The 19,379-nt window shown below is 33.2% G+C and overlaps 1 protein-coding gene across 4 annotated transcripts in view; it reads right to left on the bottom strand.

The window, feature by feature from the left end:
- Positions 1–19,379, bottom strand: part of LOC140054350 (uncharacterized) — a 69,384-nt gene that overhangs the window by 19,614 nt on the left and 30,391 nt on the right. For 2 of the 4 annotated variants that reach the window (XM_072099305.1, XM_072099306.1), the window contains 5 exons: positions 17,404–17,436; positions 14,143–14,202; positions 13,383–13,546; positions 11,390–13,197; positions 10,853–11,124 (listed from right to left, as the gene is read on the bottom strand). In XM_072099305.1, coding sequence (XP_071955406.1) covers positions 10,853–11,124; positions 11,390–13,197; positions 13,383–13,546; positions 14,143–14,202; positions 17,404–17,436 — 2,337 coding nt within the window. The remainder of the gene's footprint in view (positions 1–10,852; positions 11,125–11,389; positions 13,198–13,382; positions 13,547–14,142; positions 14,203–17,403; positions 17,437–19,379) is intronic. The other 2 variants (XM_072099308.1, XM_072099307.1) reach the window with 2 other exon arrangements.

Raw genomic sequence — 19,379 nt, 5'->3', positions numbered from 1 at the left:
ATAAAGTTGCTTTGCTCTACATCAGGACTATTAGATTTAAAGTAAACTGTTTATGTAACACTTCCTTGGTTACTGGTAGTGTTGGTACTCATTTACAATACCAAAGGAAATGATTAAAAATAATGAGTTCACTCAAACAATTGAAATGGTCATCCATCAAGAAGCCAACTTTAGCAAGACATGTTTCTTATTTAATCTCTAATTTTCTCACGCCTAAGTATACTTTTGTGTGTTCCGAGTCTTTATCATGACCTCAATCTAGAATCTAGTTTGTAGTTTTCTCTCCGGTATTACGGTCTTAAAATTAAGGTTTATCATGACGGTTTGGTCTTTAATTATAATTAACAAAATGATTTAACAAACTTTGCAATCACTTAGTCTTAGCAAGTATAGCAAGAACCTTAACCTGACATTCTCTCTAAAGTTTTCCAGTCATGGAATTAGTAAAACCAAATAACTTATTGAATGAATATTTCCATCTTTCATCAACAGAATGACCTGCTTACAATCTTCAAGATCATGGTGGTTTAACTTTTTAAATTACCTCATTAGGGACTCTATCAAGTTCTTACAGTAACAACATACAAACTATGTATTATATTATAATGAATCAACAAATATTCACTCTAGTGCACTGAACTCATCAAAGGAGAAATAGATGGTGTTGGCATGTTTCGGGAAATCGTTACCATATTATTTGAATTTAAACTAAATTCTTCAATTTAAATTGCTAATTATTTACATTTGAGTACGGTACTTAACACAGAGAATTTTAAATATTTGTACTCAAGAGGATTGAGTCAGTATTTATATTATCTGCTGGTACGTACATTGGTGTACTACTTACCACTAGCTGTATAAAACGTTCACTTGTCAGAAAAAGTTTATTTTTCAAAGAAAAGAATTTTAAAATAAATGTTTAATACAGACAAGCATTAACATTGATTTACAACATTTATTTATTTTAAGAACATACCAACTGGTACATTAACTTGATGACCCTTTGGCAATGCTTTGTCTGGTTTTGAAAGAAATCACTTGTCAATGAAAGAAACAAGATTTGAAGAAATCATTTGTTCCAAATTCAAGAAAAAGATTATTAATATTGTTTATTTTGTTAAGTAATAATTAAATGGAAATTACATAGTTTCAATTTCATGTTTCAATTTATTATTCAAAATGTCATGAGAATTATTGATAAGGTACAGTATGTAAAGAAAAAAGTAATAAAACAAAAATTTTGTTTTATTTTAACTTTTTTCTTTACATATGGAGGGGAAAAACCAAAAGAGCAAAGCTCGTTTTATGGCTACCCTTATACATATAAAAAGAACAATGATAAAAAAAACATGAAAATGACAGGACAAAAAAATCAACAAATAAGACAAAGTAAGAAAAGGAGGAGATGAATTAGTTTCCGAACTTTTTAGGATTCAGATTTTTCTTTACTTTTTTATAAACAGCAATGAACAAAACAGAACACACCTAGAGAAACAAATTATAAATATTAAATTTTGTTAGATTTTAATGGTGAAACTTCAGGTTAAACTGTACTATTATGGTGCTAATGTAGTAACCTCTAAACTAATTTTAGAACACACATTATAATTTATCACCTCCCCTCAAAGTGCAAAACGGTAAATGTGTACCATGGGAATCTGAATTTTGCGAGAAGCAGACAGGAGAAGTATAACACACAGTAGAAATCACATCCTTAAACCACATCCTCCAGACGAAGACAGACAAAATGAAATACGCCTCAAGAAAGAGAACATCAACAATTATAAACATTGTAAAACAAAGTAAATGTTATTCATTTTATATTTTCTAAAGCTCTGTCTACACTATGAAACTAGTGTGATGTGCCCAAATATGGTAGTGATATGCACAAATATGGTAGTAATATGAGATCATCATGTCTATATATGGGCACATTCACATCATAAAGTTTGATAGTGTAGACAGAGCTTTAGAAAATGCAAAATGAATTCATAAACATTTTCATTGTTTTACAGCACTATAGCGTACAGGTAGGTTGTAGACTTTGATTTGAAATAATATTGGTAATAAGGATAACATGTAGGCATTTCATACTTCGACTAGTGAACTAACAACAATAACATATGATATTAGAACAACTAGAAAGTTGAGGCAAGTCTAAATGTTATACGACATCATCAAACAACAATCATAACTGCAGAATAACTTTTTCTTCACTAAAATAAATATATATTATTCTATGACATATTGGCAACAGATATTGGCGGATATTAATCTTTGAAACTTCACATGGTTGGTTATTAATATGGCTTAGTGGGTATTTACAATTAATAATACTGTTCCAATTTGAGGGCAAATGAAAATCCCAAAGGAATGCCAATGAAGGCCTTTAATCGGATATTAATGTTCCCTTTGGAAATTAATTTTACGTTTGCGGTTTAATAATCAAATGGATTATTATAATTGACAGAAAACATATTTTTTCAAATAATTGTTAAAATGAAAACATTGTGTCAAGGATTCTTTTACACGATGTCATTCCAATAAGGAAGCAAGATTGAGAAAGTCTAAAGCTCTGTCTACACTATCAAACTTTATGTGACAAACAATGTGATTTGCCCATATATGGACATGATGATGTCATATCACTACCATATTTAAGCATATCACTACCATATTTAAGCATATCACTACCATATTTAAGCATATCACTACCATATTTAAGCATATCACTACCACATTTGGGCACAGTAAACTTGATTTTGTCAAATACTGATAGTGTAGAAAGAGAGTGTTTCAGTTGTTGTTGCAAGTACAATATTTTATTAACTATAAAAACAAACCTTTTTCTTGTAAAAGGAATTATTGCGTAACGTTGAGCGACCATGCGCAACATCCACAAAGGATTTTACACCAAGTAAAACGACGCTGTTGTTCATGTTAACATCCTCAAATGTACTAGTCACATATTTACACTTCTTCCTATACCTCATCATCGTGTTGTGTGAGGTAGGATCAAATTGATATCGATGAAATAGTTGATATCAGACTTGATGTCAATGTAATAGTTGATATCAATTTTAAAATTGATATCAATATAATTAAATGGATGAATATCTTGATTTTCTTCAGCTGTGTGAATCCAGATTTAGTAGTGGTGGTAATTCCAAATAGAGAAATATCAGCAACAAAAAATTGATATCATTAAAAATAATTGATATCCATAGAAATATTTGATAACAATAAAGACATCTATTAGAAAATGTAACTGGCAACTGTATGTATCCAGAATTAACTATGTGAGAACTATACCAGTATTATTGTTACATCTCAACCACTCAATGATGTCATTTCACACACAAAAACCTCTGTTATGAGTGCATAGACTTTTCATAATAGACTATTCCATTATTTCAAACGGGGAAAATACCCGAATAGTGGGGATTCCATGAGTCAGTTTGACTCATTTTATAGTACACTATATTAACACATCTGAAGTACACTATTCCATTTAAATAAACCCCTAACTGGATTGTGTACAGTGTGAAGTGTTTACATTATGACTATCAAAATGTATTATATACTACTACATGTACAAGTCCACTCAATAGAGGAAGCACAGACCACAGTGAAATGAGAAAGTCACTGAGCGTGTCCACCTTATTTGGAGTCTGGTACTGCTTCAATTAACTGTGTGATTGTGAACTCATTTACAAACTTATTCTTTAAATAATTATATCAACGAGACCATAAACAAAACATGTGAACCAAAATGAACTTTTGCAGCTGTTGAGGGAAGGATGGAAAAGGTCTAGGCCTACAGTACAATGCTATTAGATGACAGGAATAAAATATAAACAAGTTAACAAACTTAAAGTACATTTATATACCTCAACACAAGATCATGGTTGTACAGGTTATTAAAATAAAAAGAATTTAAAAAAAAAAACAAACAAATCAAGCATCATTTTTTAAAGTTTTAAAACGATTACAAAAGAGCCCCTCTTTTAGGCATTATCGTTCAGGTAAGACACCTATCAAGGGGACACCTAACTGTGAAACGAACAAGGAAAAACATATTTTTCAACTCTATGGCCAACCAGGGACACTATATAAAAAGGGACGCATTGTTGGGTCCAGGATGGTGTCCTAATAAAGGTCTGTATAATGGTGGATATTTTGTGGAAAATATGAAATATCTCTATATAACATATGCACTGGTAAAGCAATTACCTCAGCTACCAACTTCAATAAAGTGTAAACAATTTTGCAATATATCCCTTGAAAGAGAAAGATAAAAAGTAGCATTTTAACTATTTCCTATATTCCTTGATATTATCAACATAACTGACTACGATACATCCTTGTAAAACAACAATAACTACTTGAACTGAACAGTTGTATTTCCGAGAGGACAACTAAGAGACAAGTCAAGCCATGTTAACAGCAACTATGAAGAAATATGAAACTCATTTAAGTTCCAATTATAAAATAAACTCAATAATTATATTCAAAGGTTTTGCAAAGTTCCAATCGAAATGAAAATATTTCAATGAATTCTATATTAGGTTACAACATGACAGGCATATTAGTGCAATAAAACTATAGGAAAGAATTCAGAAAATTGATTGATTGATTGATTTATAATTGATTGATTGATTGACTGACTCACTCACTCAAGGGTGGATGAGGTAAATGACATTGTAATGCATTGTAGCTACAATACAAAGTCATTGATGACATCAAACAATTGATGACATCATCAGTACCTAATTTAAATAATAGATAGCATATGATTAAGAACCATCAAGTTTATAGCTCATTATTGAATATTGTATGGAAATATAATTGTTTTAAAGGTCAGGTACGGGCAAAAAATTTCTATTGATCATACATTCCAATAATTATCGATCTATAGTTTCCCCTATGTTTCATAATTTTTGGGATTTTATTTGTGTTACACAAGCTTGTTGAAAATAAGCACTTTCTTATCAGTGGGGGGATAGTTCAAATTACACAGTAAAATCTCTATTCTTTTGTACACAAATTTTGTAAATAGAGAGGCATTTTAAAAAGCTATGAAAAATAAACGGTGTGGTAAAAAATGTTATCAGGTGACTAAATATAGGTAATATAACTTGAATATTACATTTCTGATATTTTTATTCAACTTCAGCTTTTTATTTTCATGCTATAGCAAAAATTATCCACTGTATATCCACCATCTTTTTTCACCGTCTAGGGAGTCACCAGACATGTTATTACATTAGGTTAACTACCTAACTACTGAAAAAAAGTCTTTCTGTTTTTTATGGAAGAATTTTCCCAATTTTTGTATTTGACCATATTAAAGGAAATTCATGTTTTTTCGTCTCGATTTCTGTTACAAATATTTGATTTATGTATAATTAACCAAATATTATATTTAAAATTCATGCCTGTACCTGAGCTTAAACAGTAGTAATTTTATTTTCTAAAAAAAAGAATGTTAAAAGTTAACTGGAAGTATATCAAATAGCAAATCTGATATTGTTACTATAAAACAACATATATTTTATAATGAACTATCACCTACAAGTTTTGGTGCTAAATGACAGGATATAAAAATCAGGGCCACAGCTACGTGACTTAAAGTGGTGCGGTTGCGATAGGGAAGAACTCTATGCTAGTGGGTCAAGAGTTTGTAGTTGTAGATTGTTCATGTGCCTACAGTCCCCATATAAACATATTTATTATGAGCATAGAGATATTATATAATATCTCTATGTTATGAGCATCCAGTAGCATTTTTTAATGATACTTGTTGGAGAATAATCTTTTAAATAATTCATTGATGTGAAAGAAAGTTAGTAATTATACTCAATAGGTGTGTCTTGTCTAAACCTGACCAACCAGGGGCGGAGCTGGTAGTGATATGTGCAAATTATAAACTACTTTTTGAAATCTATTTTTAATATTGTTTAAAAAATCTTGGATACACCCATGTACTGGTGTCTTATGCATGATTTTTTGTTTTTTTTTTAAATTTTATGTACTTTTGTGATTTTTATGTACCTTCATTTTCAAACATATATTTTATTCTATTCCATAGCATGTTATTATTATACTAAAACGGGGTCACGATTTAAAGTTCAATGAATTTACTGTGACCTCCATCCACCCATATACACTGTATTATGCTAAAACTGTTTAAATTCATTTGAAGAGTAGAAAAGAAACGAAACACACAAAGACTAAGTTTGATAAATTATCTGTTATAATAAAATACCAATTAATAGAAAGTGAAAAACCACCATCCATAAAATGGAATCTTCCGGTTTTCCCTCTTTGATTTCCACATTGTTTCAAATCAATGGTTGGTCATACATGCGTAACAATGTCAATCAATTTGTTCAACAAGATGAAATGATGCATGAAAATGCAAGTTATTTTCTTTAAAATTTAAACAAAGACAAGTTTTAACAAAATATCCAATTAATGATAATTTAGCTTTGTAAGCTGGATTTAGTTACCCTAGCTATGATACTTGGTAAACGGGGTGAAAACGCAATTAACAATTTGCACAATTAATTTTTTGTTTAAAGAAAATACAAAACAATAGAAAATATTGTTTTCACTTCAGTTTTGTTAATCACAAAATAAAGTTTAACATTCCAATAATGAATTTGGAATCCTATTTGTTTCATTTTTAGATTAAATTTTATAATGAAAATATGAATATCAATGTCCATAACAAATATCAGTTATGGCTTCATGTTGTAAATCGAGGAAACATTACAATTATTAACGTGTTCAGACTTATTAAACTTAAATTAAATTTGTAACGCTTTCGTTGTAACGGACCTGGACGAATAAATTTGATTATAATAGTGACGGGTTTTGGGTAAAAATATATGTAACTACTGTATTATATTGTAAGCAATTACATTTATCTTGTACAAAAGGTTAGTGTTGTAAGAGGTGGCTTCCATTAATCGTTTTTTTAGCAGATGAATGTGCCTGTATAGTAACATATTATTATTATTGCTATGTCATGTATCAGTCAACAGTCGTAGATCATGGATTTTGAAATAGAGGGCGAGGGGGGGGGGGGGGGGGGGGGAGGAGGGGCCAGGGGCGAAAAATGGTGAAATGAAAGGCTGAGCTTAATTTGATGTCCTATATTTTGCATACAATTTGCAAAATTTAGGAGGGACCAGGCAAACTTCACTCTCCCCGACCCCCCTTGGATATGCTCCTGGGTCAGGACAAAAAAGTCTTTAGGGAAAACATGCAATGGCCTATATTTTTAGTATGTGATTGTCAGTCACTGTCGATGACTTGTTTATAATAACAATATTTTAAAAGTGGCCTCTGGTAAATGAGGAAATACTGACGGGTAGAGGAGTTTAAAGAGTGTTTAACTTATAATCATATGACAATAAATGATGACATTTATAATAATTAATAGCTAAATGAGAGGTACTTTAAAAAACACAAGTTGCTGATTCATATACCAAAATAGATAACAACCATTCTAATAGTAATAATAATGATAGGGAAATCTTATATTGCTTTGGTTTCCATCACAAATTAGATGCTCATGGCGCAACAATGCAATGAATGTAGTAAAGTCAAATTCCGAGCTGTTGATAAATTAAGTACTCCGAAATTGAGAAAAAATACTTGGAAAAAAGAATGAATCAGAGAATGACAGAGGGCATGCTACTGTATTTTTTTAAATATTTCAAGCCAGGCCTACTAAAGATAAATAAGTGAGTAAGCTTTTGTGATGTCACCAATTACCTGAAAATGGTTTGTTTTTGGTATATACCTATTTGTGAAAATTCATGACAATAACGTGGAGTGGACTTATATGCAAACAAACGGACAAAACATAAAGCAAGCAATATTTTTGCCAAGTAAAAACTATAAAAAAAGAAATATGGCGAAATTGAAAAGAATTGAACTTGTGTGTGGGAAGAAGGCATGACAAGATATACCAGCTGCATATCATTATTGTTTGCTTCAGGGTGAGGTATCCTGAAAGAGTTGTCTCAACCACTATCAAACTTTCTGTGACTAAAAAATTGTGATGTGCCCATATATAGACATGATGGTGTCATATCACTACCATATTTGGGTATATCATTACCACCATATTTGGGCATATCACACTTTTTTGTCAAACTAGTTTGATAGTGTTGACAGAGCTTCAGACTTTTAATTTCCTTATATATTCTGCAGTTACAACCTACAGAATACTATGCACAAGAAATAGAGGCAATAGAGGTCAGCATTCATATTTTCTCCTCCTTCTGATACTGCTGATTTACATGCAAAAGTAGAAATAGAGTAAAACATGCAATGGTTGTGCTTACATTTATAAATAATTCACAAGCTATAGGCTTATTATGATTGATCTTATTGAAGAATTTTATAATGCTAAACGTTGCTAAATGACAGTAATATGTATATATAACCCTTCCAATTCGCAATACATTGTAGATAGATACAACATAAATATATTTGTAATCTATATAGGGATGTCTGTATACTCACTACTGGAAGAAACGGCATCAGAATATTCCTTGTAAAGTAAATTTTTGTCGTATTAAGCTCTGTCTAGCTATCAGACTGACAAAAGTGTGATGTGCCCAAATATGGTAGTGATGTGCCCAAATATGGTAGTGATATGACATCATCATGTCCATATATGGGCACATCACATTTTTTGTTGTCACATAAAATTTGAGTGTAGACAAAGCTTTATACAAAACATGATTCACTGGTTACTACTGTGTACAAATAATAATACTGTACTCAGGGGTGGCGCCAGGATCTTCCCGACGCGGGGGCTACATTCCCCGACGAGGGGGCTATGCGAGCGAAGCGAGCATCACTAGGCTGGGGGCCAGGGGGCCGCCAAGGGCCCCCGGTGGGGGTCCAGGGGGCGAAGCCCCCGTAAGCAACGCGTTCTAGCGTCATTTGAGGTCATTTTAATCAGATTTAGGGTAGCCATTTTTTCCATTTTTTATAATGCATAAATAAAATACTGCGTGCAAAAAAACGATGCGCGATGACTGTTTCAATCCATATTTTTCAATTTAAAAAATAAAAGTTCAGAGAAAATTTAGAAAAATAGAGTTGGAGGTCCCGGAAATTGGACTTATTATACTTCAAAACATGAAACAAAATATATAAGTCCCTATCATGGTTGTGACTGAGCTAAGAAATGTTTGAAAAATAGAGATGTTAGGTCCCGGAAAATGCACTTCTTGTACTTCGAAATATGACCAGCTTTATTGTTGGGGCTGAGCTAAGAAACTGTTTAAAACTAGAGCTGCAGGTCTTCAAAAAATTGCATTTTATACTTTGGAAACATCAGGCCTAGAGGCTTAAAAAACGCAAGCGTAGACCTTTTTCAGTCGGGGAAATAAGTTTATTCCTCCCAAATGTATGCGTGCGTACCATCTGGACTTCCGAGTGGTGAGAAATTCATGACATACAGGACATTGAAAATGTAATAACTTAGCTATAATAAGATGTTGGCTAAGCGAAAATGGCATGTTTTTTTGTTTAGTAATGGATGAAAAATTTATTTTAGGTGCCCCACGGTACAGAGAAGGTTACTTGTAAATTAAAAAAATTGGTGAACATACGGACAATTAACATAATTCGTTTTTGCTGCTGTAGTGTAGCGTACGTCGACGCAGTACACGACGTAACCGTCAGTAAACTTCGCCTGGAAAATAACTACAGTACACATTTTGGTCCCTGGATGGAACATGATATCACGCGTCTCGACCCAACGTTGAACGATTCGTACAAAGGGATACCGACAGACAAGTGCGAACCTAGCTATTGTTTAGTAGTAAGTTAGATCGCTGGCAATAATGAATGCATATAAAGTGCATAATATCACTCTGACGTACTCTCACGGTCAATGAAACGTCGCGGTTTTCTAGGCGCTGAAGCTAGCTACGAAGTGAACGCGAACGCTTTTTACTGTATATTATATTCCCCGACAAAAAGTACCCGTGTTCCCTTCGGTAACCGCCGGTAAACTTCGCCTGGAAAATAACTACATTACACATTTTGGTCCCTGGATGGAACTTGATATCACGCGTAAGCGTGTCGACCCAACGTTGAACGATTCGTACAAAGGGATACCGCCAGACAAGTGCGTACCTAGCTAATGTTTAGTAGTAAGTTAGATCGCTGGCAATAAATGAATGCATAAAAGTGCATAATAGCCCTCTGACGTACTCTCACGGTCAATGGAACGTCGTGGTTTTCTAAGGCGCTGAAGCTATATGAAGTGAACGCGAACATTTTTTACTGTATATTATATTCCCCGACAAAAAGTGGGGGGGGGCTAGGCTCCCCGACGAGGGGGCTAGAGCCCCCGTAGCCCCCCCGCTGGCGCCACCACTGACTGTACTGTAAATTTGTAGAAGAAATGCTTATGAAGTTTGATAGTGTATACAGAGCTTCATGATTCATTTGAGTGGAGTTGTGGCTTGGTGGTTATGATGCTTGGCTACCACTCCAAGGGTTCAAGTCCCGTCACATGTCAGGATTTTTTTCTAAGGACCAAATTACTCCACTCCCAAAGACTTGTAATAAGACTTTGTTTATGTAGAGCATCTTGTGTATATGTTTGTCTTGTGAACCTCTGAGGGTCCCTAATGATCAGCAATAGCTGGATGGATCACCCTCATTAAATATGGTTGTTAAAAAAAAAAAAAAAAAAAAAAAAAAAAAGAAATTGGTTACTGCTGTGTATACATAATAATAAATTTGTATGCTTATGAATTATAAATAAGTAGCACAACCATAAGAATAACATCACCAGAGAAAAGAAACCCACCTTCCACCTGTCTGTTGTTGGACTACTGCTAAGAGCTATGACCATCGACGATGGCCGTTGTTGCCCTACCGAGCGTTCCGAGTTGTCAAATGACTTGTTCCCATTCGTGTTTTCTGGTCGTCTGGTACGTCTTAGGGACGCATGGACCGTCTCGGATGTCAAGATACCAATGCCATCTTGATGATGCGTGGAAAGAGTTGGTGATGTTGCTGGAGATGCTTGGTCACTCTCGTACATGAATGCTGATGTCTCTGAGACGGCATCTGGTGAGACTGTTGGGGAAAAAAAGATGTTTTAAAAGATTATGCCTGCACAAAATGTTTGTCACATCATGGATCAAAATTGGTTTGTCCAACACAAGACAGATGCTGAACATATTACAATGAAATTATGTAAAGTACAATGAAATGTGTACTATCATTTTGGGTACCACACTTTACAACAATGACAAAATCCTATCTGGGCAATGCTTAATTATAGACTTATGAATGGAGGCTTTCATAAACTGATGGAAGAAAGGATAAGATATCAATGTACCTGGCTCTAGTGTCTCTGCGGTTGAATCAAGCTTATTATCTGAGCCTCTACTGTCTTCAATATCCACTAAACCATTTTTAACTTCGCGGCTGCCGTTTAAGAAGATTGCCGGTGAGGGCGTTCTCGATCTAGGTCGAAGTTTACTACTTCCACGCTCTGGGTATTTAAACGGCTTTTCCGAATCTCGCATATCAAGCTCTCTTAACTTTTTCAATTGTTCTTTTTCGATCTGCTTCTGTTCTTGAAATTCAACATTTTCATAAATCGGGCCTTGCTCGTGCCGACTATGTTCTATACTTTGGCTCTGACTCAGCTGCCCTTCGGAAGAGTGAATGCTTGCTGGTGAATCCATAAACGAGCTATGTGATCCTGATAATTTCCTTGAAGAAGGTAAAACGGAATCTGATAAGTTGGAACTTAAAGACAGACCAGAATGTTGTGAGGAATGAGATATTTTGGAAAGTTGACTATCGGAATGTTGGTGTCTAAATTTATTTTCTTTTTGATGATCCAAACTTTGAGTTATTGCTATGCCACTCATGGCCTCTTGTTCTAGGTAAGTGTTCATTTGTTCAACAAGTTCTTCGACAGATTCAGGCTTTTGAATATCTACTCTTTCCCGTGATATATTAACAGCCTTTTTTTTATTTTCCTTATTGTCTGCTTTTGATTGTTTTAATTCTTGACTAGCCACCCTCTGCTGTTTGGTTTCCTGAAATGGCAATGTCTGCTGGTCATGAATTAGTGGAATATTAGCAACACCTTCAGGTTGCTGACTCATATCCCCTGAATACCTTGGTGAAGATGTCTTTGGAGCCAAAGGTTGTACAGTGTCGTAGAGATGTATCTTTGGTTGTGTTGGTGGTCCAGTCTCTCTTCCTATATGTCCAGATTGACGTGGCTGTGACCCTGTTTTAACACTACTTTGATGCCTAGTGGCAAGAATACCCATACGTGGATGTGGTCTTTTCTTAGGTTGAGGCGATTGAACTGTTTTTGGACTGCTTCCCTTTGTTGGTGGCACCTTTGGACCTTCCTGCGACAGGCGGTTTAATGAAGTTTTTGATCCTCTTGGTCCTTCCTGTGACAAACGATTTAAAGATTTTTCCTGAGAAAATGAGAATGCTTGTTGAGAGGACTGAGACTGTGCTGAAAGCTGACGCTCAAATTGTTTAAAACTCGGGGAAGGAGTCGGTGCGAATACGCTTGAATCCATTGGGCTCTCTAACGAATGTTGAGATCCTAGAGATAGCCCACTTTCAGAACGAGTATGGTACGCATCTTGGGATGATATGGAGTGCTGTGAAATGTGTGAAGCTGCACTCTCCGATCGTAAATACGAATGAGGTAACGATTGTTGCGAGGAACCTACGCTATCAGAGTAAAGATGAATAGGGCTAGGAGACTCCATCGGAGACATGTAAGGTTTGTGTGATGATGACCAGCTGGATGGATACTGATGTCCGTAATCACTGTCGCGTCTTTCATGCATCAACACTGCAGGAACAACTTCTCCAGAAACACGATTTCTTTGCAAGTCCATAATTTGTTGCGACACGTTGCGCATATCTTCCGGAGATACGTAATCATTTCTTCCATCTTGAATAAGGTCGTTAGGGGGTTGAAGCACGGCATACTCAACCGGAGCTGAAGTACTGACGCTTAGTACCGCATGCTGTACTTGAGGTTCCTTAGTTTTTTTGGTGACCTCTTGTCTTTCGTGACCCACCTTGCTCGTGTCTGGTGTCGGAACATCTTTAGCAAATTTGCTTATGTCCTGCCTTAGGGATAATACTTCTTTTGATGACCTAAAATTATAATTTGTTATGAAACTGTGAAAATATGTACATTACAGGGGACCACTTTATTACAGTACAGGGACAATTTCTTAAAATAAACTACAACTAATATATGTTTTAACACTACAGCCAACACCTGCGAGGGACTTTGTTTGGTCCAAAAAAGATTTTTACTGTAAATAAAATAACCATACCTGTCTTGGTATTCAGAGCGCCGCCTTGTCCTCGGTGTCGTGGAAACGGTAACCTCTTCAACGTTCTGATTGCCGTCTTTTGCGAGTGCACGGTCTTTACGTTGCTCGCTGCGATGGTGAGTATGATGGCGATGATGATGACTGCTGCTGTGTTTATGTTTTCGCTGAAATGGTAACAGTTACATTATGTTAATGTTGAACATCTGTGATTGTCAACAACAGATGTGATTTTAAGCTGTATATGTTGAGTTCTCAGCGATTATATAATCCTTTAAACCGAAATGCTAGGTCAAGGTACACGAAAAGCAGATGAATTTAGATAAGTAAATTTTTGGTAGATTTACCAAAAAAGGAAATTAAAGATAAACATACTTTAAAAAAAGTGATTACGGTACTTATACTAACATTCTAAAAACAGCAGGGTGATAAACCCATTACTCAGAACATGTCTTATTTCTTCATTTAGACTTTTTATTGGTTATTTATTATTATTTATATCATCTACAATATATTACATTTTTATTAAAATCAACATTTTTTAAACGGCCCGCTTATCAATGAAAGCGCCTTGTTCAACAAAGAAGACTTTGTGAGAGTGTTTGTGAGGGGTTCATAGATTATGCCATTTATTATGTATAGGGGATTTGAAGTATAACTTGTATATAGTTCAGAAAGGAATATGGAAATTATCTGTACAAAGCTAGGTAGATAGAAAAAGGGATATGATTGATGTGATTGTTGTTAGTGATGTTATACTCACTGCCGTGTGACTTCGATGTTTCCTACTATCATCTTTGGCTTCTGTATTGGTCTTTAATGTCTGCAAAAGGAAACAGAGTATCCAATCAATAGAATGTGTACCTTTAACCTAACAGGCTTTAAACATGTATCGTCAGGTAATGGAATACAATCCCTTGTTCTTTTATTGTTTTGTAGAATGTTATTACATATTATCCTGATATCATGGTATGTACTGTATATTACTGACAACAAATGGTCCATGATTAGAGACTTAAAGGTGTATTGTCCCCGAAAAACATGAAAAATGAAGATTGATTAAATCTGACTTTGAATAGATTATTTTGTAGTTTTAATCAAGTTAATCACTTATGTAGAAAAAAAAATGGTAAGAAAATAATGTTTTCACTTATAAAATGACAAAATAAATGCAACCAAAAATCCATTGGCTGGCAGCCAATTTGACTATTTTTTGATTTAAATTACAGTTTTTTCAGGTAAATAAATTTTTTCGATCCAATTTTTGGTCAAAGTGGGTAACTAAATTATGGGATATTAAAATGTCACATTAAACAAAATACAATACACCTTTTAGTGAAGAATTGGTCATTAGTTAGGGAATATATCTTAAATTGTAAAGACTTAAAATACATTTGAAATGACCTTTGACCTATAGCAAACTCGATAATTCCAGCAAGGCTATGCACATATTTCTACATACCGTATTACAACCATTTGCTTTGAATATCTCTACACTACTTAAATCCCAGATTTGGATAATTTCTATATATAGCATGATTTATTGGGTATCGTTTCTTTCCATTAACTCATACACATTTATCTACATAAGAATAATCTATTGAAATATTGAAAAATGAATATCACTCGGTTTCAAATGAATTGATGATTTGATTTCATGAGAATTGTCTAATGAGCAAAATAGATTATAGGAATAGCGTACTATCAATTATCAATTGATTTACTTTTTATTAATAGTAGCATGGTTTTACATTTATTACTGGAAAACACAAAGCAATGATGTGACTTTTTAAAACAAGTACTGTACAATTATTCTAGTGTCTATTTCATTCTGAAGTAATAATTATACCCTTCAAGAAATTTATATTATTGTCATGTTTAAATGTATAATGAATGAATGATATGATGATATAAATATATATTACGTAATACAGTAGCGCCCCTCCTTTGGGAGACCCCTTTTAAGGTTAAAGGGGGAACTTGGTTGTGTCCAAATGGTGTTCCTAAAGGCCAACTCAGACAGCGTCATACGACGAGACGAGTAGTCTTGAGATAGCGTCGGAAGTTTTAGCTTGTAGCGAGAACTTTAAACATGTTTAATTTTTTCCTGACAAGCTGTCTGAGTTGGCCTTACATAGGAGTGCTACTGTAAATTGTATCATAATCCAATTATTAGGACTTGTAGTACCGTATACAGTACTGTGAAATGATAATAGGTTTTCGAACAGGTAATAAGTCACAAAATAATAGCACAAACCAACGTGTTGCATACACTCACAAACCAGTCCATGTTGTGATAGCTTTCTTAACCGCACCAATTCTTATCACATTATTGGTTTGTGATTTTACACTTGTTGGTTATGCTCTATTGCTTTGTGTTCTTTGTACAATTTCAATCGAAAAAATTTATAATAAAAAAAAAAAAAACAGATCTGCATTCTTCGTTGAATGTCCTGGACGTGCGTAAGAGAAAAGAAACATGTCTTCAATAAATAGTAAAAACCGATATTTTCTCATCATGCATTGTCTAATATTTTTTCCCACTAAGCTAAGCACCCTTGAAATGAATCCCTAGCTTGCTGTAGCATGCATCCATGATGGCATTAACCAATCTCCCAATGAGATCATCATTCATTTTACTGTCTAACTGTGCATTGCAAATACCATATTTGACCCATTTATGTAACATACCGTGAACCGATCTATATTGATTCTGATTACTTCTATTATATGCATTTTATTAATTATTTATACAAAATCTAACATTATAAAATATTAATTAAAGTACCTTCATAAAAAAATATCTTTAATCACGACATTTTGATTTAATCTCAAAATGTCATTCCTTTCAATAATTCTTAACTTCTGAGAATTGAAAAATATATATTTTTAATTCCAATAAAAATGGTTTGATTAGATTTCTTGATATTTCAGAATTTAAGAATCCAAACTCGAAAATTTTTTAATTGAAACCTGTTTAAATTACCTTTTAATTTTTGTTGTAATTTTAATGTATTTTATAAAAACTATGTTTTTTCTCATTGTGGTTGAGAAAACTAAACTGAGGTTTTTGCAATAGTACAGTATATAATTGCTTTAAAATAGTATGATATAAAATATAATAATATTAGAAAAATATATAAACAACTCTTTAAAATTTATTGTTAATGAATTTGAAAATATGTAGAACATTGAATAATATAACACCAATAAAATGTACACTCATAATAATTTAAGAATAAAAATTAACATATTTTATACAACAATAAAAATTTCAATGCCATTTTTTACAAGCGTTTCAATATGATGATTAACATGGATCACCTGATCAATCTATGGCCACATGATATGCTTAATTAATTGATCATTCATGACCTTTCATATTAAAATTAAAATTAATTTTAAAATTTGATCTATAATTATTTCATAAAGAAAATGATGCTAATTTTAGTTTATTTACAGAACTGTTGCAGTAAGATTCAATTTGTAGCACACGCTGTATAGTAAATTATGAAATACTGACAAAAAGACTGGATCTGGTGCAGTGACCTTGCGGACAGAAATCCAGGGTACACATTTTTTTAGGTGCTCTATTCATATTACTAGTTAATGCAAATTCTTCCATTCCTTAAAATGTTTTTTTTCGCTGCTCAATAACATTAACAAAGTACAAGTACCAAAAAGTGAACAGATTTATCATCAAAGCATTGTGCAAAAACTAAATATGTTAAAAGAAGTGTATACTTCAAATATTAAAAGAAATATTTAAAAAAACAAATAAATGAATAACCACAGTACAGTAATTCTCATGAAAAAATGCATTTACCTTGAATCATGGAGAAATATGATTTCATCATGTTGGAATTGAAAGAAATTATGAGCTATAATTGACTACTATATTTAAATTATTGCCATGCAGCATAGCAAAAGAATTGAATGAACAGATTTTAGGATAAAGCGATTTTGACAAAGTCAAGTTTAAAAAAAAACAAACAATGTGGTGCACCCTCGAATGAAGACTTACTTTTCTTTGGCGACGAGAGGAATTTGGCGACTTCTGAAAAGATTTCAGGATGAAAAAGAGAAAAATGTTCTTTAAAATTTCTTAAATAAATTTTATAATAAAACCCACAAAACTTAAAAAATTAAGTTTTATTTTTTCATGGGAGAAAATAATTGACCTGTGTAAAAAATAGTGAAAATTATTAAACAAATATGCATTAAAATATCTATGTTTAATGCACCCTTTCTCTTCTCAATTTGTGCACTAAAGACATCATGATGAATAGAAATGACATTTTCAAATACTAGAGACCAACAGTAATTTCATATTTTCTAATTATGCATTTGATTATTGAATTTAGTTAACAAATTCTTGAAACTAAAGACACTATATCTCGAAATCTCAGAGGAGATCTGATACAGAAGAATCGCAGTCCCACGGATTATATGGATATCAAACACAATCAAGAAATATAATAAGATAAAAAACATTGTGAATATATGTATGTATTGGCGCCAATAGTATTAGGATGGTTATTACCGATGAATATTCTGGTATTTTCCATTGCTGGCTGTTTCTGTGCGATAGATGATAAAATGACTCACCTACTAATGTTTGGACATTTTATTGGTCAAAGACCTTCACTGTTTATTGAGTGTTGTCTACACTATCAAACTAGTTCGACAAAAAAAGTGTGATGTGCCCAAATATGGTAGTGATATTCCCAATAGTAGTGATATGACATCATCATTTTATTTTTTTATTTTTATTTTATTCAGTTGTCAACCAACAGCGCATGAAACCGCCACTAACAGGTTGAATATAATGAGCACATCACATTTTTTTTGTCACATAAAATGTGATAGTGTAAACAGAGCTTTATATAGGTGGCATAGAACTAAAAGTGTTGCATGATATGGCCGCGGCTGAAGTTACAGTATATCAACCACGGGTATAATTGTAATAATAATAATTTCAAAGATTTTTAAATTACTAAATATAGAGTGTTTGATCAAATTCAAAATTGATTTCTGCATGTTGTTATGCTATGCAATTGGTGTGTACTGTCACGGAACTAATGCATATTCTTTAAGAGTAAAGGCACCTGCAGAAACACAAATAAAAACCACGTAATTACACTCGCAATTTGCCGCATCAAAGTCATCTAATGATATTAATTCCTTTCATAGATTCGTTAACAATACTAGGAAGTCGCTGAAATTAAATATGAGGAGAGATCTAGCTTTAGGTCGTGATTTGAGTCTTTGCGTAAACGGAATGATGGATGTCCAAAGTGCTGTAGCATGCATCTTCATCATATGATTATGTCTATGGTACGAGATATGGTTAAATCAATTCCATCGATTCACACTTGAAAATTATAGTATCGGTAACAACGCATGTGACCTTAACATCAAATCTGACAGACTTTGCGACTGTTTCTAAATCTTATTCTTCCGACCGAAACATATTAAATTATTATCGCACGTTAAATTATGATGGTGGGAGAATTGTACTGATTGGATTACCTATCGTGAGAGATTCAAATTCAAATGCGTACGAATTTATAGATCTTTTTAGAGAAGAGTTGACTGATAATCAATTCTTCTGTAATGTTTTATCCTTAATAGGCAACATTTTACACTATCATCGTCATATCAATGTTTAAGAACAATTATTTGGTTGTCTCTTCGTCCGTTGATCTTCGTAGTTTCTGGTTTACTTAAGGTTTTTTTCTATAATAAACAAGGACCATTTTTTAGATACATTTGCCAACACAGTTCTAAGGAAGCCTAGATAGAAAAATTAAGTAAACCAATTTTATTGATTGTTCTATATTCAAAACATTGATCATTTATCCTGTACTCTTAAATAAATGAATACAACAACCCTAAGGCCTACAGTAGCAGTACAGTATGTTGTTAAATAAACAAATATTTTCATTTCTGTTTACGTTCTGCAGTTTTTAGACCAGCTGTTCTATGAATGTAAACAAA

The sequence above is a fragment of the Antedon mediterranea genome, chromosome 7 (genome assembly GCF_964355755.1).
Source record: "Antedon mediterranea chromosome 7, ecAntMedi1.1, whole genome shotgun sequence".
In the NCBI taxonomy this organism is placed as follows: domain Eukaryota; kingdom Metazoa; phylum Echinodermata; class Crinoidea; order Comatulida; family Antedonidae; genus Antedon; species Antedon mediterranea.
The sequence above is the reverse complement of the archived record's forward strand: the minus strand, read 5'-3'. Positions and strand labels throughout refer to the sequence as shown.